We start from the raw sequence: 22,860 nt of genomic DNA, 5'->3' as shown, positions 1-22,860 counted from the left end.
CGTGGTTGGGGAACTAAGACCCTGCAAAGTGTACAGTGTGGAAAGAAAGGAGGGAGGGAGGGAGAGAGAGAGAAAAAGAAAGAAAGAAAAAAAGAAGTACCTAAGTCTTAAGAGCCCAACTCAAGACATTTCCAGAAGAAATTTCTTCCTTGTTTTTACATCTCATCCGACATGACAAGAGCAGGAGAAACTGGCCTTAGCTCTTCTCTCATTGTCTTCTGATCTGTAAACATATTATCCTCAACCCCTTCCTGCCCCTGTGAAGGGAACAGAGGAACTCTGTCTGGAAATAAGCTGTCACGGCTGAGTACGTCATTTTCAGTGTGGGTTTCCACTAGGTGATTTAATAAATGTTATGAAAACAACTGCTTCTTCTCACATAGCACAATGAAAGCCTTATTGGACATTTAGCATCTTACCTTTACTTTTTCACCATTAATCTCCACTGTCTTAATCATAAAATCAACTCCAATTGTGGCTCCTTGTCCTGGGGGGAAAAGACCCTAAAGCAGAAATAATAGAAAGTAACAATAAGCAAATCTTTCAATTAAATGAAATCCTCCCCTACCCCCATTGCCAGCCCCTTCCTTTGGCTGAGTTAACTGATGGAAGAGAGAACTCTGGTTAGTGTCATGGGAACCCTATTTAATTTACCTTTGTGTGTATGTTTTGAGGGAGGAGAAAGGAGGATGAATGGGGGAGAAAGAAATGTTGAAAGAAGAAGGAAGGGGAAAGAGGGACCAAGAAAGAAGGAAGCAAACAGAGAGGGTAAAGGAAGGGAACTGGGAAAGGACGGGGGAATTAATGCCCAAGAATGAAACAAAAGTCAGACACAAGGATAAGACTCAGGAACATGGAGCCATAGGGATGAAACTGGGATGGTTAGGGTGCAGACAAAACGGATAGGTGCTCTAAAAGATAAGATCAAGGAAGATGACAACTGGCTATTAGTCTGGGGCATGAACAGCCATCGGTGTGAACCACCAGGCTGAAGAAACAAACAAGAAATCAACACAAGAAACATGAAGGAGACAGCTGATGATCTGAATTTCCCTCTCCCTTGACAGTGATAACTATTTCCTCTATATAGATACAACTACATGAGATCAGGGCCAACGACCCTGGGACAACAACTGAAAAAGATAAATTCATCCAGGGGGACAGAATAGTCGAAATAGCACCAACCCAAGAGGCAGCAAGCAGCCTAAGGGGCTCCGGGTGACCTCAGAAAAACCAGTCCCTCTCTCGTCTAACGTAAGTACTTCAAAACAAAGCTTTACATCAAATTGGAAGCTGAACTAAAAAGGTATGAGTTTAGTAAAATCATATGTATATTGTAATTTACTGTTGCATACTATTTCCCATAAGCTTAGAGAGGAAGTTGGAGGGAAGGAATTCTATCAAGAAAAAACCCTCCACCTAGTTTCTCTTCCCTCTTCACATTCACACTCCAGAACTTCCAGAAATTAAAATAAAATGGACTTTATTAGCTCTGGGAGCTAAGATTGGGGGCATCATTAATTAAGTCTATTCCCTAATAAGATAGGTCTTTCATTAAAGTTTGAACTTGAAAGACTGAGCATCACACCAATAGCAAATGTTCCTCTGCATGTCTGCAAACCCTGTAAATATAAACATTCAGAACTTTACGTACAAATATTGAATCAATTTTCTTCTATTTTGGTTTGGCTCAAACACAAGGCTGCCAAGCTTCAAGTTTATAGCTCCAGCTGTTTTGCAGTGGAACAAATGCCAAAAAATAAAACAAACCCTTCCCAATGTCTCCCTCATCATTTCATTCCCCAATTCCTCATGCCTCCAAAACAGCTGAATCCAATCCATTTTTAACTGTCAACTAAATAACAAAACCAAACATACTCCTGTCTATGAAATATGAACTCTGGCGGGGGGTGGGAGGGTGGAGTTGAGGAGCCAAGAGGGGTATAAAGTAAACAGAAAAGAAAAACTAAGGGGTGGTGTGCTTATTGGTTGGGCTTCCCTCATAGCTCAGTTGGTAAAGAATCCGCCTGCAATGAAAAAGACCCTGGTTCAATTCCTGGGATGGGAAAGATCTGCTGGATAAAGGGATAGGCCGCCCACTCCAGTATTCTTGGACTTCCCTTGTGGCTCAGCTGGTAAAGAATCCGCCTGCAGTGCGGGAGACCTGGGTTTGATCCCTGGGTTGGGAAGATCCCCTGAAGAAGGGAAAGGCTACCCACTCCAGTATTCTGGCCTGAAAAATTCCATGGACGGTATAGCCCATAGGGTCACAAAGAGTCTACTAAACATAACTGTTTAAAAATGGAAACATGTCTGGACTTCCCTGGTGGTCCAGTAGTTCAGACTCCAAGCTTTCACTGCAGGGGCACAGGTTCGATCCCTGGTAAGGGAATGAAGATCCCACATGCCTAGCGGCGTGACCAAAAAAGGGGTGGGGAGGTACTTTTATCCCTAATGATAAGAATTAGGCTTTTAAATAAGAAAGGCCAGATTCCTATGGTCTCCAAGGAGAGAACATGAAGGAGATAAAAATGATCAGGCTGTGAGCTAGAAGATCTAGCTTCTCATCCCAGCCTTGCCACTAACATGACACAAGATTACTAACAAGTCATTTCCTTCCTCTAGACCTCAGGGGTTTTCTAACCTATAAAATGAGAAGAGTGGGCTGAAAAATGTCTAAGGGAACTTTCAGTAATAAGACAAGGTCAAGAGAATTTTCAATAAAGGGGCTGCAAACTTCTCTACATCTCTGCAGTCTCATCTCATCCGCTTGCCAAAAGCAGAAAAGATTACTAATGTTAGATGGAAGTAAAACCAGCTGAAGTTTCAAATATTATGCCCTGGTGGCTGACTGCACCCAGAAGCCAGTAAGCTTGTCATTTTTTATTTCACCAGACCATGGTTTAGTAGGCTTTCCCAGTGGCTCAGTGGTAAAGAATCCGCCTGCAACACAGGAGAAGCAGGAAGTGTGGGTTTGATCCCTGGGTGGGAAAGATCCTCTGGAGAAGGGAATGGCAACCCAGTCCAGTATTCTTGGTGGAGAATCCCATACGCAGAGGAGCCTGGTGGGCTACAGTCCATAGGGCTGCAAAGAGTCGGACCCAACTGAAGCAACTTAGCACACAGGCCCACCTGACTCAGTAACAAGTTCTATTCCGTGTTCATTATCCTGGGAAAATCCTTGACATTTTCCCTTGACATTTCTGTGCCCCCCAGCTGTTTGTGTTATCTAATCGGCCTCTCTGGTTTTCCACAGAACCACAGACTCTCAGAGCTGGAAGAGGCCTTGGAGATCAAAGGAAAGCAGGGAGGCTGGGCAAGGCTCCCAGGCAAGCCGGGGCAGAGCTGGGATGAAGGTCCAGGTCTTCTCAAGCCAGTGTGCTTTCCCCAGCATCAAAATGCCCTCTGCCTTAGACAGAAGAGCTATTCTCAACTTCCCCACTAGCACTTGATGAAAATGCAAGATGCATGCATGATAAATCCTGAAAAGGATGCCATTCATCATTTTCCGGGAAACACAAAACAAGGTCAATCTCAGAATGATTTCCCACCCATTTCTGGGTAAAATCGAGTATATACTCTCTGGCAATAATTCTCAAAAGGGCAGCCCCCTAAAGGGAACTTATACTTAGAACAAAGGACCCAACCCAGAGGGAACATCTAATTTGGTTCAAATGGTCCTTCATTGTTCTCATTTCATTCTCATGGAGTAGGTTAGAAAAATCAGCATATTTGATTCTAAACCAAAATGATTCTGTTTTCTGGGAGGAACTGAGAGGGCATCAGCAGGGAGCTTGAGTGGTTTAATTTGAATCTGAGTTTTTAAAAAGTTAACATGTTTGTTTAACTTGATGTACAGATTCATTTCCACTTAATTATTATTGGTTTTCATCTGTATTATTATTAAGGAGTAATCTGTGGGGGTTTTTATCCAATAAGGTATCTTTGATGGGTTTCCCAGGTGGCTCAGTGGTAAAAGAATTCGCCTGCCAAGCAGGAGACATGGGTTCGATTCCTGGATTGTGAAGACTCCCTGGAGAAGTAAATGGCAACCAACTCCAATATTCTTGCCTGGAAAATCCCATGGACAGAGCCTGGAGGGCTACAGTCCATGGTCTCCCAAAGAGCTGGACACGACTTAGTGATTAAACACCAACAAAGGTATTTTTGATACTGAAGACTGAAAGCAAAACCACTCACCCCTTTCACTAGAGGAAGCCATGGGAGGCTTGGGAGGCTTGGTGTAACTCACTGAGCAGTGCTCCCTGGGGATGGTTTAAAATCTCTAGTCTATACAAACTATTACATATTAAACAAATAAGCTGTGTGCACCTTTTACACAACACAGGGAATACAGCCAATATTTTAAACTCTAAATGGAGTACAACCTTTTAAAAATGGTGAATCACACCTGTAACATATAATATTGCTTACCAACTATACTTCAATTAAAAAAATCAAAACAAAAGGAAAGAAAAGAGCAAAGGGTATTTCACAGAGGAAGGAGTGGTCGTGTTCACCACTGCTGAGATTTCAAATAAGATGGAAAATTTTAAATGTCAAAAACAAACCTTATAGTTGAGGCTACAGAGCTGGTACACTTGGAAAGGGCTTGGAAAGGACTGGCAGCCAAGAGGCTGGGGCGGGTACCGCTCACCCATCCTATTAGGATCCCCTAACCCTGTAGGCCCTGGTGGCTCAGCAGTAAAGAATCCGCCTGCCAAGCAGGAGACTCGAGTTCGATCCCTGGGTCGGGAAGATCCCCTGGAGAAGGGAATGGCAACTCATTCCAGTTTTCTTGCCTGGAGAATCCCACAGACACAGGAGCCTGGCGGGCTACAGCCCATGCAGCTGCAAGGGTCAGACACGACTCAGGAACTAAACCAGCACCAGCAGCTCCACCGGCCACACAGAGAAACCCAACCCAGACTCCAGGGTTCTTACCTGAGTGAACCGTCGGACTAGGCACGTCTTCCCCACACCAGCATTGCCGATTAAAACAATCTTAAACAGGAAATCATAATCTTCCATACTCATTTACACAGCTGCAAGGCAAACACAGGCACGAGTGAGATGGGCCTGGTCAGACTTGCCCACAGAGCTCAAGCTGCGCCAGCCCGTCTCCCCGGGAACCACAGGGCTGACTCATCAGAGAAGCAATGTAATGCTCCCCTCCAGTGACCCTGCCAGCGAGAGAGGAACACAGGTGTGTGGTCACAGATGGCCTTTAACCCTTCCCGGTCCCTTCACGCCACGGAGAGCAAATGACACAGCCGCCCTTTCACCTGGTAACCTTTATTCTTCCAAGCAGTCAGGTTGCAGGTTGCTCCTCTGGTCAGCAGTTTTCTTTTAGCCCCAAAAAGGAGATCATGAATCTCTGAGCAGACAAGCTAGGGGTGCAAGGAAGCGGAGCGAAGCGGAGCCCATGCAAAGCTGAAAGGTGGTTTATGTAGATGCTGTGAGTGCCTCTGGGAGGAAGGGCTAGAGACTGGGAGTGTGAATGAAGGCAGGAAGCTTTCAGTCTCTTGCAAGTCCTAGGGGACCTGGGGTCCTACCAGGGGGAGATGCTGCCATCTTCCCCTCAACCACCTCCCCGTTGCTATTCACCTCCTGCTAGCTGTGTGGATGCTACAGCACCTCTCAAAGTACCCTTCTTCTCATCCCCCTGGACTACGTACCAGTATTTCCTCCGCCTGGGAAGCCCTCTCGATCACTTTCTGCGTGTGTTTTCATATTACAAATGTTTACTGAGTACTTGTCACTGTAAGGAATCAAGTGTATATAAATAACAATCCTTAACCTTTCTATGTTTGGAAAGTTAGTCCTTTAGGGACTGATGGAAGCATCTCTTTCTCTCTGAGTTTTCTGCTCATCTTCCCCAAATAAACAGGTTCACCGTTCCTCTGTCCTAAAACGTCATACAATTCTTTGTTCTAATGTCTGCCTCATCTTTGAGGGAAAGGATGATGTCTTTCAGCTCTATTTCCCTAGCCCATGGGACACAGTTACACTTAGTCAATATCTACTCTGTAGAATTAAATAATTAACTAATGAGCCTACGGCTGAAGTAAAGGCCTCAGTTTCCCGACTGCGCTAAAAAGACTACCTGCTTTGTCTCCTTCAGAGAACTCTTATGGAGACTTAAAGGAAAAAAGAAGACCATGTAAAAGAGCCTTGGTACCCACAAAGCCCCATCCTGGTAAAAACAGTTCAGTACCTACTATAGCAGTGTGCTAGTCACTTGGACTTCCCTGGTGGCTCAGAGGTAGGGAATCTGCCTGCCGAGCAGGAAACTCGAGTTTGACCCCTGGGCTGGGAAGATCCCCTGGAGAAGGGAATGGCAGCCCACTCCCCTGGAGAAGGGAATGCCTGGGAAATCCCATGGACAGAGGAGCCTAGCAGGCTACAGTCCATAGCGTTGCAAAAGAGTCAGACAAGACTTAGTGACTAAACAATAAAAACAGTTATCCTAGGAAATACAGAGATGAAACAGTCTCTGCCCTTGAGATCAACATGAGAAAAGCTAAAGAACAATAACGAAGTTAGTCACAATTCAAAACAACAGGAGCATAGCTCATTTCATAAGGTGAAGGCCGAACAAGTCTGATGGACTCTGGAGCAAAGGAGGGTCAGTGTAAAGGAGGTGAGCAGAAAGGGTCAGTGAGCACACGGGGGTGAGGGAGCCTGGGGAGCGGGGGCCGCCAAGGGTGACGCCCACCTGCCTCTGGAGCTCCACGGGCTGAGGGCTGCAGGGTGCAGGCATGGAGGGAGAGGCCACTGCAAAGCAACCTGTGAAGGAGCCAGGGCAGTTCCATGTGAACAAGGGTGATTTCTATGTGGACTCCAACGACCCTCGGAAAGACGACTGACAGCCAAAGCCAACGTGCAGGTCTCCGTTCCCTGGGACAGCGGAGGAAAAGTATCTCTCTGTCAAGAATCTGGGTCCATAAATGGTCACTCAGCTCACCATATGTCAGGCACCATACTTGGCGCCTTGTGGCTACTTCCATTTCTTTTTATAAGGCGGGTGTTTCATGTAACCTAGTTTACAGGCGAGTAAACTGAGGGTAGTCCAAACATAAAGACAACAGCCAGACTTCAAGTCCAGAAGATATACATGCCATCAAAAGGGGCCTCCCCTGTCCCCTCCCCTCACCAAGTTTTACAGTACTTATTTATTTGTATCTGTCTCATGTTCCAAGTGCATCCCTTAGCACACGTGGGCACGTGCATACGGGACTGTGAGCAGCGTGAAACCAGTGAAGCGTCTCTCTGGTTGAGCTCCGATCCTAGTCCCCCCAGTCATCATCATTGCTGTGATTATCGCCTTCGCCACTACTACCACCATCATCACCTCATTCTATATTATTAACTCATTTAATCCTCACAACACTCCTATCAGGTAGACACTATTAGCATCCTAACTTGACAGATGGGGACACTGACTCACGGGATAAGACGTCATTAAGGTCCCACTTAAAGAGCTGATGGAGCTGAAATTCAAACCCAGATAGCCTGGGTCCAGCACCCACATTGCCCGAAGCACCACCCTAGGGTGCCTTTCACAAAGCCCGGCTCATACTAGCAACTTCAGAAAATCCTGACAAATCGAATGACGAGGGCAAGACTCAGTAAACGTGATTTTCCTTTTCTTTTCCCCTCTGGGTTCAAATCCAAAATTCTTTCTACCACACTGGAGCAGTTAAGATAAGAATCAAGATCAGACTCCGGCTAAAAACGCAAGGGTTAAAACTCAATAAAGCTGTTAAAAGCAAAAAGAAAAGAAATCTCAGGGTTAGGTGCAAGGAGAGCGGGAAGATGTGCAGCCGTGTGGCTCACACACAGACCACAACTCACACATCCTAAGTCAACGAAAAGAGAACGCAGCCTTGGATCATGTGCTTTTTCTGTGCTCAGATCATTTGCAACACATCGACGTCTCCATCTTGGGCAGAGTTCAAAGAAACAAAGCAGAAGATCAAGAGGAGAATGTCCAAAAATAAAGGGCTGAGATACAGGGCTCCTAAGAGAAGGTCAGCAGAGCCCGAATTATGCAGCTTCAGGGAAAGAAGAGGAAGTTACCTGCCCAGAGTCAGGTTCAGAGTCAAGCCGCAGGCAGTGACCACCTGGAGCAGCCACAGACTAAAAGCAAAGGTCCCGCCCCTTTCTGTAAGAAATTACTTCAGTGCTCCATTGAGTGGCTGTTTTGTTTTGTTTTTTTAAATAAACCTCTGAGAGGGAAAGTGTTTGGTCCCTTTAAAAATGCAGACTGCCCGTGGTGAACGCTGCACTATAAACTCCTGGGGACTGGCTGTGGTTACTGTTTTGTTCTTAATAGAAGACATACCGCTGGGTGAAAAGCTCACAAGACTGTCTGGAAACTGCGCTCTGAGGAAGTCTTTCTGTTTGGGAAGTAACAGAACAGCCCAAGCATCACCAAGCGCCACGTGGTAACACAGCGTCCCGGGAGGGGGGGATCCACTCAGAAGCTGTCAGTTACACCCCGTGCCAAAACTGACAACAAAAGTCACGCCTTGTCTGGAGCAAACACGTCGCAAGATATGCTACTGGCCAAGCACGATTCTAGGAACTGTATGTTCTATTATTGTTAATAATAGCTGACACTTACTCCATGTTTCTCTTGCTAAAGTTTTTAAAAATTTGCTTCTAGCGGTGTTGGGTCTTTGTTGCTGCAGCAGGCTTTCTCTAGTTGCGGCGAGCGGGGGCTACTCTCCAGCTGGTCTGCAGGTTGCTCATTGCAGTGGCTTCTCTTGTAAGTCAGCGTTTCTGGCTACTGCTGTCTCGTCACTCAGTCATGTTCGACTCTTTGTGACCCCATGGACCACAGCCTGCCAGGCTTCTCTGTCCATGCGATTTCCCAGGCGACAATACTGGAGTGGGGTGCCATTTTCTTCTCTTCAATGTTTCTTACATGAAAGGTATTCTTCTACATGTATTTGCTCATTTACTCCTCACAACGTATGTGCATACTAAGTTGCTTCGCTCTGTGTGACCCCATGAACTGTAGCTCCCCAGGTCCCTCTGTCCGTGGGATTCTCCAGGCAAAAATACTGGAGTGGGTTGCCATGCCCTCCTCCTGGGGATCTTCCCAACCCAGGGATCAAACCTGGTTCTCCTGCATTGCAGGCAGATTCTTTACTACTAGTGCCACCTGGGAAGTCCCAAAATGTATGAGGTAGGTACTATTATGACCACCCCTAACTTGCTGTTGTCGTTCAGTCACTCAGTCTTGTCCGGCTCTTTGCAACCCCATGACTGTAGCGCGCCAGGCTTCCCTGTCCTTCACTGTCTCCTGGAGTTTGGTCAAATTCATGTCCATCAAGTCGGTGATGCCATTCAACCATCTCGTCCTCTGTTGTCCCCTTCTCCTCCTGCCTTCAATCTTTCCCAGCATCAGGGTCTTTTTCAGTGAGTCTTCGAATAGGTGGCCAAAGTACTGGAGCTTCAGCTTCAGCATCAGTCCTTCCAGTGAATGTGCAGGGTTTATTTCCTTTAGGATTGACTGGTTGGATCTCCTTGCAGTCCAAGGGACTCTCAAGAGTCTTCTCCAACACCACAGTTCAAAAGCATCAATTCTTCAGTGCTCAGCCTTCTTGATGGTCCAATTCTCACATCCATACATGACTACTAGAAAAACCATAGCTTTGACTAGATGGACCTTTATCAGCAAAGTAGTATTTCTGCTTTTTAATATGTTGTCTAGGTTGGTCAAACCCACTTCAGTGTTCTTGCCTGGAGAATCCTAGGGACGGTGGAGCCTGGTGGGGTGCCGTCTATGGGGTCGCACAGAGTTGGACACAACTGAAGCGACTTAGCAGCAGCAGCAGCAGGTTGGTCAAAGTTTTTATTCCAAGGAGCAAGTGTCTTTTAATTCCATGGCTGCAGTCACCATCTGTAGTAAGTTTTCAGTCCAAGAAAATAGAGTCTGTCACTGTTTTTATTGTTTCCCCATCTATTTGCCATGAAGTGATGGGACCAGGTGCCATGATCTTCATTTTCTGAATGTTGAGTTTTAAGCCAGCTTTTTCACCCTCCTCTTTCACTTTCATAAAGAGGCTCTTTAGTTCCTCTTCGCTTTCTGCCATAAGGTTGGTGTCAACTGTGTATCTGAGGTTATTGATATTTCTCCCGGCAATCTTAATTCCAGCTTGTGCTTCTTCCAGCCCAGCGTTTCTCATGATGTACTCTGCATATTAGTTAAACAAGCAGGGTGACAATATACAGCCTTGATGTACTCCTTTCCCAATTTGGAACCAGTCTATTACTCCATGTCCAATTCTAGCTGTTGCTTCTTGACCTGCATACAGGTTTCACAGAAGGCAAGTAACGTGGTCTGGTATTTCCATCTCCTGAAGAATTTTCCACCATTTGCTGTGAAACACACAGTCAAAGGCTTTAGCAGGGTCAATGAAGCAGATGTTTTTCTGGAACTCTCTTGCTTTTTCTATGATTCAACAGATGTCAGCAATTTGATCGCTGGTTCCTCTGCCTTTTCTAACTGAGGCACACAGGGGTTATTCTAAAGTCATGCAGCTAGTTAGTCTTAAGACCAGGATTCAAAGCCAGATGCATCTAACTCCTAATTCCAGCTCCTTCTGAAGTAGAATGCTGCTGCCCTCTGCCTGGTGGTAGAGAGCACTGCTGTAACTGTCATGAGGACTGGAGGCTAAGCTGAATGGACCCCCAGGCCTCTCTGAACTGCAGTGTTCTGGAACCTCCCTGCTCTGGGAGCAGCACACCACACTGAAAGGGCCGCAGACTGATGCCAGTCATCCAAGCACAGCTACACCCTCCGTGCGCAGGTCTCTTTTCAGAGCTGGATCCAGACTTTCCCCAGCAAACCACATCCACCATTCAGTCTGTCCTGTAACCAAGTATCGGCACAAGGGATATAAACAGGAACTCTGCTCAGATAAACAAGCCAAGCCTCAAATACCGTAAATACCGCAATAGCTCTAAGTAAGTGGATATGTACATAAAATTCAAAAAAGGAAAAACAGATGAGGAAAAGAAAAAAATGTCTTTAAAAAAGACAAGGAGGGGCTTCCCTAGTGGCTCCATGGGAAAGAATTCCCCTGCCAGCGCAGGAGACATGGGTTCGAGCCCTGGTTGGGGAAGATCTCACATGCCTCAGAGCAACTAAACCTTTGCACCACAACTATTGAGCCTGTGCTCCAGAGCCACGGAGCCACGACGACGGAGCCCGTCTGCTCAGCTACTGAAGCCAGAATGCCCTAGAGCTCGTGCTCCTCAACAAGAGAAGCCACTGCAGGGAGAAGCCCGCGTACTGCAACCGGAAAGTAGCCCCCACTCTGCAGCTAGAAGAAAGCCCACGCAGCAATTAAGAACCAGCACAATCAAAAATAAAGAAATGAATCGTGTTTAAACATATGTTTTTAAAAAGATAAGGAAACAAAATGTACTGTGAAAAGCTTAAAAGGAAAAAAAAAAAAAACATTCTAACCAATGTGATTTTGGCAACATAAAAGCATTTATCAAAGTGACCTTTTCAAAAAACAAAACAAACTGTATTCACTGCTGTACATCAGAACATTCTCCCCTTGCTCTTTTGGGCTCAGCACAACCAATTAAAGTCAAGGCTTCTGGTGAACACAGGGCCAGATCCCTGCCCTGCCTTCTGTCCCCTAGCCCCTGCCAAAGAGAATGATATTTGGGGGACTTGTCCTGTTCAAAGGCTATATGTCTCATGCAGGTCCTTCTCCCGTTCAAGGTCTCAACCGTGCTCTATGAACTGAGAGGGTCGGTGAACAGGAGCCGTGGTCCCTCCCCAGCACTGCACGTGCCGCCCCTTCGCTAACCCAAAAAGGCAGCATGAGTGTTTCAGGAACGAGAGAGACTTGGGTCAGCCAAAGAGCTGTGTAAAGCTTCCTCATCCAGAAAGCCGGGATTTATGAGGCTTCCCTGGTGGCTCAATGGTAAAGAATCTGCCTGCCAAGCAGGAGATGTGGGTTCAATCCCTGGGTCCAGAAAATTTCTCTGGAGAAGGAAATGGCAACCCACTCCAATACTTCTGCCTGGAGAATTCCATGGACAGAGGAGCCTGGAGGGCTACAGTCCATGGGGTCGCAAAGAATCGGACACAACTTAGTGATTAAACAACAACATTAGAACCTACATCACTGAGTTGCAAATCAGGAAATAAACAGAAAAGCAGTATGTAAATAAATATACAATAATCAAATGTTTTCAAAAGTATAATAATCAAACTTCTTTTAATCCCTAACCGTCAGTCAAGAGTCATATATACTGATTGCAGAGCATATAGTCAAACAAGAGGGAAAGAAAAGTCCGCTAGGGAAAATCTCTTTCCCTACCCACACCTGCCCTGGGGACAGTACAGTTAATAATTTGTTCTACAATCTTCTAGCTTTTTTAATACATATATTCTCATATCAATGTGTTTATTTCTTAATTTAAAGATTTTTAAAACAAAAACAGAATCATAATATTATACAAACTCTTTTTTATTTTCTACAGAGGGCTTGGAGAAGGAAATGGCAACCCACTCCAGTATGCTTGTCTGCAAAATCCCATGGACGGAGGAGCCTGGTGGGCTACGTACACTCCATAGGACTGCAAAGTGTCGGACACGACTGAGTGACTACACACTGAGGGCTATTTTTCCAAAACCCCAAATCAGAACTCATGGTCTGCAAATAGAACAGATACCCGGAAGGCCCATCAGCATTCACTCAACATTTGCTCCTAAGACCCTAAAAACGCAGGAAGTGGGAGGGGGAAGACAGTGACATAACTTCGAGAAACACTAAATACTATAATCCAGGGTTGGAGACTTAAAAGGTTCTGAAAATTTTTCCACAATGAAGAAAACTGGTTAACTGTTTAAACCAGAATTTACCAGACATGATTTTAGCTGAAAAATCTTTTCTAAGATTAATACCTTTTACTATCCCTTGCTACTTGGACTCCATGAAACATGAGTATGGTAAATGCTATTTTATAGCATTTGAAATCAGGGCTATTCAGATAGGGTTTTAGAAGGAGGAATGGAGGGAGGGAGGAGGGAAGGATGGGAGGGAAGAGGGAAGGAGGAAGAGACCCAGTTAAATTTCAATTTCAGATAGCAACAAATAGACTTCAGTATGTTTGCTCCAAATATTATAGGGGACATATGAATAATTTTTAGTAGATAAGTATAACCCCAATATTGCACAGAGCATACTTATATTATTACTATAAAGTTATTAGCTGTTTATCTGAAATTCAAATTTAACCAGACATCCTACACTTTATATAGCAACTCCTACCCTGGGAAAAATTGGACTCATCAGGTCTAGGAGAAACAGAGACCCTAAACAAAGCCCCAGCTGTGGAGGAAGACGGGTAGGGCCCGAGAAACAAGATATGAGACTGATGAATCCAAAACAACCAAATGAGGAGCAGAAAAGGGCAACAAGTAACATCTGAAGAAAGCATTACTGAGCTGGGGCTCTTCAGTCTGGGCTGGGCTGCAGGGAATGGGTGCAGACAGACACACAGGACTGAGCAGGTGCTTCTCTCCCTCCTGGACAATCACAGGGCGCTGCGGACCTTCCTCCCAGTTTATCTCCACATGTGCTCTGTCCGCTGCAGGGGGCTATGCCCTACACGTCTACGGCTCCTCCCGTCTGTTCTTAAAGACAAGAACCACACTTCCTCAAGGTACTCGTGTCTGCATACTCCCCTGGCTGTGTTCAAGAAGCGTACACTGAACTGGAAGGGCTTGATCTGTCTTTTGCTCTAACAAGGTTCTGTCTCAGGAAGCTCATTATTGCTTAATTACTAGAAGGCAATTACTAAACATTACTATAATCAAGTACTGCAAGCTCACTTGCTTTACATCAGCTGCTAATTTCAGGTTATTGCAAGTTAATTATTCTCCCCGGCCAGGGATGGCAAACACCCACCTGTGTCGTGGCTGCTTCTCATTCATCAGGCCATAATCTCCAGCATTTCTGTTATGGCCCTTTACAGTTGACCAAATGCTTTCACAGACATGATCTAATCTGGGCCTCTCCACAAGAACTAGTTCTTATCACTCATTATGCAGGTGAGGAAACCAAGGGTTTAAGTGATTCACCCTAAGTCACACGCTGGCGAGTTGCAAGGTGACCTCTGTATCCCACGTACCTCAAAATTCCCCCCTTGTGGGAACGCCCTGTTTTCCCAGGTTCCTGGGTATTTGGACCAAGATTTGAACACTTAACTATATGCCAGGAACTATTCTGTTTCCATACATGATCTTATTTAACCTTTTCAACAGCCTCACTAGGTAGGCATTATTATTTCCATTCCACAGATAAAGAAATTGAGGTCCAGAGGGGTTAACTTATTTGTTTAAAATTACACAGCTAATGAGCTAAAGTGCCAGGATTCAAAACCCATGTTTTTCTATGAAAAAAAATTAAGCTGGAATCCTGTCTCACTCCTCTTACTGAAATAAATTCCAGATGGATGAGAGATTTGGATTTTTTAAAATGAAAACATGCAAGTGCTAGAAGAAAGCATGATATACATAAATACAGAAATCTTAAAGTGGGGAATGCTTTCTAAGAATTGCACAAAATCAAAGCCATTAAATAAAGATATTGACCCATTTGACTAATTTTTTAAAATTCTGCATCATAAAACAAAGATGAACTAAAATACGTGAAATGCATATAACTAAGGGCTAATTTCCTATAAATCAATAAGAAAAGATGAAGAACCCAATAGAAAAAAAAAGGGTAAAAGACATGAGCAGACAGTTTATCAGATGAAATTAAAATGGTACTTACATTAAAAAAAAATCAGCGTCGCTCATGAGTAAATTCAAACTATAATGAATTTATAAATTATCATTTATGATGAAAACTACAATGAATTTGTAATCAGAGGCCATTTTTCATATCGCATTGGTAACATTCACTCTGCATTGGACAGAGTATAGAGAAATACGGCACCTGTATACCGCTGGTGGGAGGCAAACCAATGCAATTTCTATGCAAGGCTATATCGACTGGAAACTAAAAAGACTATTATAATCTCTCTGACTCAACAATTACTTCGGGGAATTCATCCTGCACTGATACTGATACATATGTGCAAAGACACACGGAGTGGGATATATTACAACAATGTTTATAATAGCAAGTAAGAAATCAGCCTAACTCCATCAGTAGGAAAATAGTTGTACAGCCTGTGAAAACTATACACCAATATTCCATGCAGCCCACTATGGACATCTGCAAAGTACATTAAGTGAAAGAAGCAAGGTGGAGAACAGTGTGCATAGTATGAAAAGCTGCTGCTGTGCTCAGTTGCTCAGTCGTGTCTGATTCTTTGCGACCTCATGGACTGTAGTCTGCCAGGCTCCTCTGTCCATGGGATTTTCCCAGCAAGAATACTGGAGTGAGTCTCCATTTCTTCCTCTAGGGGATCTTCCTGACTCAGGGATCAAACCCATGTCTCCAGAGTCTCCTGCATTGCAGGCAGATTCTTTACCACTGAGCCACTGGGGAAGTCCATAGTATGAAAAGAGGGCATATAATCAATTAACTGCACCTGCATGGGGTCCCCAGGTGGTACTAGTGGAAAAGAATCCACCTGTAACGTAGGAGACGTAAGAGACTGTGGGTTCAATCCCTGAAGATCCACTGCAAGAGGGCATGGCAACCCACTCCAGTATTCTTAGCTGGAGAATCCCAGGTACAGAGGAGCCTGGCGGGCTACAGCCCACAGGGTCACAAAGGGTCGGACATGACTGAAGCAACTTAGCGCAGCCCAGCATATCTGCATAAAATATCTCCAGAAAAACTACAAAAGAAAGCTAGTGCAGTGTTTGCTTTTGGAGAGACTGTAGTATCTAGCTCTTTTTGGGAAAAAGGATGACCTCCAACTCTTAATAAATTATAGGGACTTCCCTGATGGTCCAGTAGCTATGACTCCACACTCCCAAGGCAGGGGGCCCAGGTGTGATTCCCAGTCAGGGAACTAGATCCCACACTAAGACCCTGGGCAGACAAATAAATATTTTTAAAAAAGAAAATTATACTCTGCCCTTTCATTCAGTCTTACAATAGTGCTTAAAAGGCCAGGTAGCTATCCTAATACAGTGCAAGGGGCCCTTTTAAAACTATCTATTTGAGGTGCTCTGTCTCTTTCTCTTTTCTGTTTGCCCTGCTGCACCCCTTACTGTGACAGAAACCCTTTAGGGAATGTCCCACCCAGGTTCTGGAGTTGCATTTTCTAGTTTGTGGTGTATATTAAACCATGTCTCTCTACATGGTGGGCTCATTCTTTCACGCCAAATTCCCTTAAAACCAAGTATCCATCGTGTGTGTGACAGCCAAATCCAACGGGTAGAACTATAGGCTATTTGTGTCCCTAATAAAAACAAAACTCTTGGCCTTGAGGATCATGTACTGCCGCTCAGAGGGCGGGGGCGGGGGCAGGGGGGCGGCGGGGGCGGGGGCAGGGGGGCGGCGGGGGCGGGGGCAGGGGGGCCGTGGCCAGGACGGCTCCAGGTCTTCCTTGCAGCATGTGTAATTTAGTTCCCTGACCAAGGATCGAACCTGGGCCACCTGCTTTGGAAGCAGTCTCCCGTCACTGGACCGCCAGGGAAGACTCAAGAATATTTTTTGAGACACATGAAAAAATAAAGATAAAAAACAAAGTAGGCCTGAGATCTCCACAGTATTATTTTCAAGGGCAAGACAGTAAGGTATTTTATCTTATTCTTTGTACACATTATCTTCCATATTTTCCTCTTTGCTCTAAATACAAAATGGATTTGGGAATCCAGAGGAATAAGGAGAGTGAAAAGTAATCCAAGCAATGGCATTTCACGGGAACAGTTCACCAAAGGCCACATCCGAACGATTCTGCTTAAGTAAACAACGCTCTTTCACTTTCCGAAGTGAGAAGTCATCACTGCCCTGGGCCCAGATGTGTCTTCCCACAGAGAAGGGAGACGAGGGGGAGGGCCGCCCTCCACCCACTTGGGCCCCATTCCGCGCACTCCCCCGGCAGCAGTTAATTTGTTTTGCACCACAGCACCTGGGCACAGGATACACTGGGTGGTTCAGGCCCCTTGTCTACCGGGGAGAAGGAAGATACCCTTCCACTCATTAATCCCTTTCCTAGATGGGGAGCTTCTGTCTGCAAAACATGTTTGTTGCACTGATCGAAGAAAACACCTTCCCAGACCCAACTCGTTGTTTCCGGCTTCTGCACAAGCCTGCCAGGCTCCCTCTGTTGTCCTCCTCCAACAATAAACAATACCACCCGCCAAGAGCTCTGGGGAGGCGGGGAAGGTCTGTTCTCCACGTTGTGTAAATCAGGGAGTGTGTCTAATCTTTGCTCCGCAGCAGCTTTCCTGTGCCTGTTTGGCTGGACCGGAAGGACCTCGTTATCAGCATCCTTAGGCTCCTCCCCCGGGCTGAGATTCAGAGCAGCAGGGCCAGGCAGCCAGAAGTGAGAGTTTCAGCCCCAAGCACTTCCCTCCAAGGCAGACCAGGGCTGGGGGTATCTCCTTCCCTGTCACTCCAGGCTGGACCCTACCCTCAACTGTTAAACAGATTCCCTCCTCACTGGAAGCAGGAGAAAAGGAAAAAGGGAAGCAAGGGTCCACATGCTCTGTGACTCAAATGGAGGAGGATAAAATGTAGCAATTCTCCCGTTTTATCCCCAAGACCTTGCCAGGTCTGCTGTCAACACAGAAGAATGCCTATTTGTCTAAGCGTAGGTGCTTTATACACATCAGCCTATTTCATCCTTTGAAACAGGCTTGTGGGGTGAGATTTCTTGGTGACTATTACTATCAATAAACTTTTACATCTATAGAAGGCCTCAGGTTTACTGTCCTAAAAATTATCTTATCTGTATGTGTTAGTTGCTCAGTTGTGTCTGACTCTTTGCGATCCCACAGGCTGTAGCCTGCCAGGCTCCTTCATGGAATTCTCCAGGCAAGAAAACTGCAGTGGGTTGCCATTCCCTTCTCCAGGGGATCTTCCCGACCCAGGGATGGAACCTAAGTTTCCTGCAATGCAGGCGGATTCTTTACCATCCGCACCACCAGGGAAGACCTTTATCTGTATCCTTGCAAATTCCTATATGGAATATGGGATAAAAATTCTCCAGTCTGCCTCGAACACCACACACACACACAGAAGCCCACAAGCCATTCGTTGCCAAGGCCTGCTGATGTGCTGTCAGAAATGTAGCTTGGGGCTTCCCTGGTGGTGCAGTAGATAAGAATCTACCTGCCAATGCAGGGGACATGGGTTCCCAAGCTGGGAAGATCCCACATGCCTCAGAGCAAGTCAGGCCTGTGCCACAACTACTGAGCTCGCATGCTGCAACTGAAGTCCGTGCGCCCAGAGCCTGTGCTCCACGAGAGACGCCAGGCCATGAGAAGCCCAAACACCACAGCAAGAGAGTAGCCTCCTGCTCACCACAATAAGAAAGCCTGCACAAAAGCAATGCAGTGCAGCCAAAAATAAAGAAATAAAATTGAAAAAGAAAGAAGAAGAAAGAAATGTAGCCTGACTACCCCCGTCCTCTGCACCTTTCTCTCCACAGCACCAGCCTGGCTCCAGCCCTTGTCACCTCTCACACAGCCAGCGATGTCTAACCAGGTGTAAGTGTAACAAGGAATGACTGTCCTCACTAGCAGGCCTTCAATATTTATCAAAAGCCTTAACAACATCCACGCTCTTTGATTTAGCAATTTCGCTTCTGGGAGTTTTCCCTAAGGAATGATTCCAAGACATACACACAGATTTATTCACAGTAGAGCACAAAGAAAATTCGTTCCAATGTTATTTAATATAGTCCCGGAAAACGGGGTGGGTAAAGCCTCTATGCAACAGTGGAGAAATGGTTACATGGAACCACATGATGTAACATTATGAAACATATACGTGGAAGAAAATGCATTTTAAAAATGCTTCCTCTAAGCAGTGGGATTATATATTATTTTCCTCTTGATCTATTTATATCTTTTCTAAACTTTCTTCAATAAACATGACTTATTTAGAAATAACACGCTTTATTAAAATATAGGGACTCAATACTGGTAAGGGAAACATGAAACAGGTAGACACATAATCAGCTAGTGACCATCCACATTTAATTAGCTCTTCTGAAAGCAGAATCTTCCTACAGGTACAAACCAAAAGCCATAACTGCATTCACACTTTCCATGCTGGGAACTCCCTTCTGGAAATTCACTTTAAGGAATAAACTCAAAATGCAATATGAACAGAAATGCTCATTACATCTTACCTAAAAGAACTGGAAACAATCCAGTTGTCCAGCTCGGGCACTGTTGTATGGAACATCAACACCATGGAATGCAGGGCAGCTATTAGAAATGCCAGTTATGAAAACTATGTAGAAATATGAAATAATGTTGAACATAGGCTACAAAACTAAAAGAATACACAAAGCTGCATTTATCAGGACTGTAGCTATAAAAAAATAAGCATGGATGTGAACAAGAGCATTTCCAAAGCAAGCACATATATTGCGCTTAGTTTATGAGATCACAGGGAGCTTTTTGTTTTTTAAGTTTCATCCTCCCCACCTTTTAAACAAGTTTTAACATTTTGCATATACCATAGACACATTTTTTAAAAACGCAGAAGACATAGAAAAAGGAATTACCAAAAGCAACACAAACACTACCAGCATTTTGATGTGTTCCTCCCTCTCTTTTTCCTGAGCACTACATGATTTAGTTTGGTTTTGATCACTGTAATCATGACAAGATTTCCTCCAAAGCAGTTAAAAAAATCATTTCAATTTTTAAAACCAGAGTACATAACAAAGACCTGTAGGAACATATACCAATGGGTTTTTTCAAGTGCTGTCAAGAGAACTGACCTCATACAATGTCTGACTGTAAACAAAACAGAAATTTCACACCATGGTGGCAGAACAGCTGGAATGATCAAAGTCCCTAACGCCTGCGGAAGACTCTTAGGCCTGTGTTGTTGTTGTTCAGTAGCTAAGTTGTGTCTGACTCTGCAAACCCATGGGACTGCAGCACGCCAAGCTTCCCTCTCCTTCACTGTCTTCCGGAGTTCACTCAAACTCACGTCCATCAAGTCAGTGATGCCACCCAACCATCTCATCCTCTGTCTCCACCTTTTCCTCCAGCCCTCAGTCTTTTGCAGCATCAGGGTTTTTTCCAGTATGTCATCTCTTCAAATCAGATGGCCAAAGTACTGGAGCGTCAACATCAGTCCTTCCAATGAACACCCAGGACTGATTTCCTTTAGGATGAACTGGTTGGATCTCCTGGCTGTCCAAGGGACTCTGAAGAGTCTTCTCCAGCACCATGGTTCAAAAGCATCAATTCTTCAGCGCTCAGCCTTCTTAGGCCTGTATCAATAGCCATAAGCCAGGAGCGTGGAGAGTGCTGTGCTACTAAAGCTGGCATTGTTGTAAATTAGAAGGAATTTTCTCAGATTTGGAAAAGATAATGGGGGGCTTCCCTGGTAGCCCAGTGGTTAAGAATCCAGTTTCCAGTGAAGGGACATGGGTTCAATCCCTGGTCAGGGAACTAAGATCCCATAGGCTACTGAACAACAAAGCCCGTGAACAACAACTATTGAGCCCATGCGCTCGAGAGCCCGTGTTCTGCTATTAGAGAGAAGCCCCTCACACTACAACTAACTAGAGAAGCTCCCATGAGCCACAGCAAAGACCCAGCACAGCCTAAATAAAAATGTTTTAAATTAAAAATAAAATTTAAAAAAGAAAAGATAATAGATATAACAATGGATTAAGTTTTCAAATCAGGAAAAGCTTGAAGGGATCCAATCCAACTGGTTGCTTGATCCAGCATATTTAACCTCCTTGACACCGAAGTGACAACCTCACCAGCAAGGATCCCTCCAGAAAGAGAAACAGGGATCGCTATGTAAGCAACGCCTGGGCTCCGCTGCCCATTGAATGTGGGCCCTGCAGACAGGGAGGCGAGACTGAGTCTGCTTTCCTCATGGACGGGCTCAGTTTCTGCAGGAGTGTGACACTTTGGGGCTTTTCAAACAACAGGGTCCCTCGAGACAAACTGACTATTCATCTCCTCCATGTGTGTCTAGCAAAGCCTCTGTCCTATGTCACAAGGCTGGGGGAAAGCGGCTGGGCTGGGCTGGGCTAGGCTGATGAAGACATAAGATGCCACTGTGAACACGGCCAACCTCATTCAGAAACTGCCTACATCAAGGTAAAAAGTCACAATGCATTCTTTGCCTTAGAAGTTTTTGGAAACAAACTCGTGGACAAGATGTGGCAATGTGACTACTCCACCACAATATCAATTTCCAAAGAACTAATCTGACCATGCCATTCCCAGACTTCAAACTCCTCGGAGATCCTGGCTGCCCACACAAGCTCACTGTGAGAGGAAGAACAGGGCCCTGGTGAAGGAGGTAAACCCAGGAGCCAAACTGCCCGAGTCTGAGTCCTGTCTGTGCCCCGAAGAGCTGGGCGACTGTGGGCAAGTTCCCTTTCCTCTCGGTGCCCACATTTCTTCATTTGTAAATAGGGATAATGACAGCACCTACTTCATGGGGTTATTTTACAGATGAAAAGATTTAATACAACAAAGCACAAAGAAGAGAGCCTGGCACCCAGTAAATCTCAGGTGCTTATACATGGAACTCTGCGTAATGCTATGTGGCAGCCTCAAAGGGAGGGGAATTTGTGGGGAAATGGATACGTGTATGTGTATGTCTGAGTCCCTTCACTGTCAGCCAGAAACTATCACAACATTGTTAACTGGCTCTACCTCAATACAAAATAAAAAGTAAAAAAAAAAAAATTTTTTTTTAAGTACTTATAAATCTTATTAAGTCATTGTTGGAAAGTTCAAATTCCCTAGCAGGGCACACAGAGCCACCCATAACCCAGTCCCCGCTCATCTCTTTGGCTTCGTTTCTCATGACCTTTGAGTTACCACCACCACCACCACGATGATCACACAGCCATGCCAAGCTCCCAGAGAGTGGCCCCTGAGGCAGGTTCATCCCTCCATGGCTCCACTCACAAGGAGAGGCCATTCTCTCCTTGTTGCTGGTGAGCAATCACACAGCTCTGGACCCCTCCACCCTCCCCTGTGGGAATTGGCCCCTCTCTCCTTTACACTTCCACCGTGTGCCATGAGACTCCCTTCATAGATACTTGATTATCCTCACTGGTTCAGGGATTCTGCTTCCCCCACTAGACCTTAAGGACAGAGGCGCCTATGAATTTCTGTCTGTACCCCCACTGCCTGGCACTCAGGAGATCCTGAGTAAACAGTTGCTAAATAAATGCAAAAGAAATATTGATCAGAACATGCAAAAGCTAGGACTAGTTTTCAGAGAACCTCAACACCAGGAGGAGGAAACCAAACCCCAAAACACTTTGATCCTGAGGAGGGTTAATTGGCAAAGATCATATAACCACAGAGAAGAAAGGAAATGATAATTTCCCAGGGGAAAGCCAAACCTTATTATAATGCCGGGTCTCTGTGTGTGTTGGAGGAGGGGGAGGAGAAGTAACATTAATAATGGTTCTAAACTAACTGATGTTGACTAATCACTGAACAGCAGGTTTTAAATGTTTTCTTTAGGGGGAAAAAAAAAGCTGATTGGGAAGTATTTATTTTACCTTGTTCAGAGTACAGGTTATTTCAATATAAAGTACTACACAGGACCCAGACTACAAGAACAGCTACATCTGAATGTCTATAGTGAGCCAGCTACTTTAAAAATAATACCATTTCTATTTACTAAGCAGAAGATGCTAGACACAGAACCATTCACTTTAGATGCATCATCAGATTTG

At 45.0% G+C, this 22,860-nt stretch overlaps 1 protein-coding gene across 4 annotated transcripts in view; it reads right to left on the bottom strand.

Annotated features, from left to right (window-relative positions):
- Window positions 1-22,860, bottom strand: part of RAB30 (RAB30, member RAS oncogene family) — a 122,813-nt gene that overhangs the window by 21,477 nt on the left and 78,476 nt on the right. For 2 of the 4 annotated variants that reach the window (XM_042238143.2, XM_004019420.6), the window contains exons 2-3: window positions 4,945-5,045; window positions 420-503 (exon numbers count right to left, since the gene is read on the bottom strand). In XM_042238143.2, the coding sequence (XP_042094077.1) occupies window positions 420-503; window positions 4,945-5,037 (177 nt within the window). In that variant the 5' untranslated portion in view covers window positions 5,038-5,045. Of the gene's footprint in view, window positions 1-419; window positions 504-4,944; window positions 5,046-5,285; window positions 13,171-22,860 lie in introns of those variants that run through there. The other 2 variants (XM_042238142.2, XM_027959826.3) reach the window with 2 other exon arrangements.

The sequence above is a fragment of the Ovis aries genome, chromosome 21 (genome assembly GCF_016772045.2).
Source record: "Ovis aries strain OAR_USU_Benz2616 breed Rambouillet chromosome 21, ARS-UI_Ramb_v3.0, whole genome shotgun sequence".
Lineage (NCBI taxonomy): Eukaryota > Metazoa > Chordata > Mammalia > Artiodactyla > Bovidae > Ovis > Ovis aries.
The sequence above is the reverse complement of the archived record's forward strand: the minus strand, read 5'-3'. Positions and strand labels throughout refer to the sequence as shown.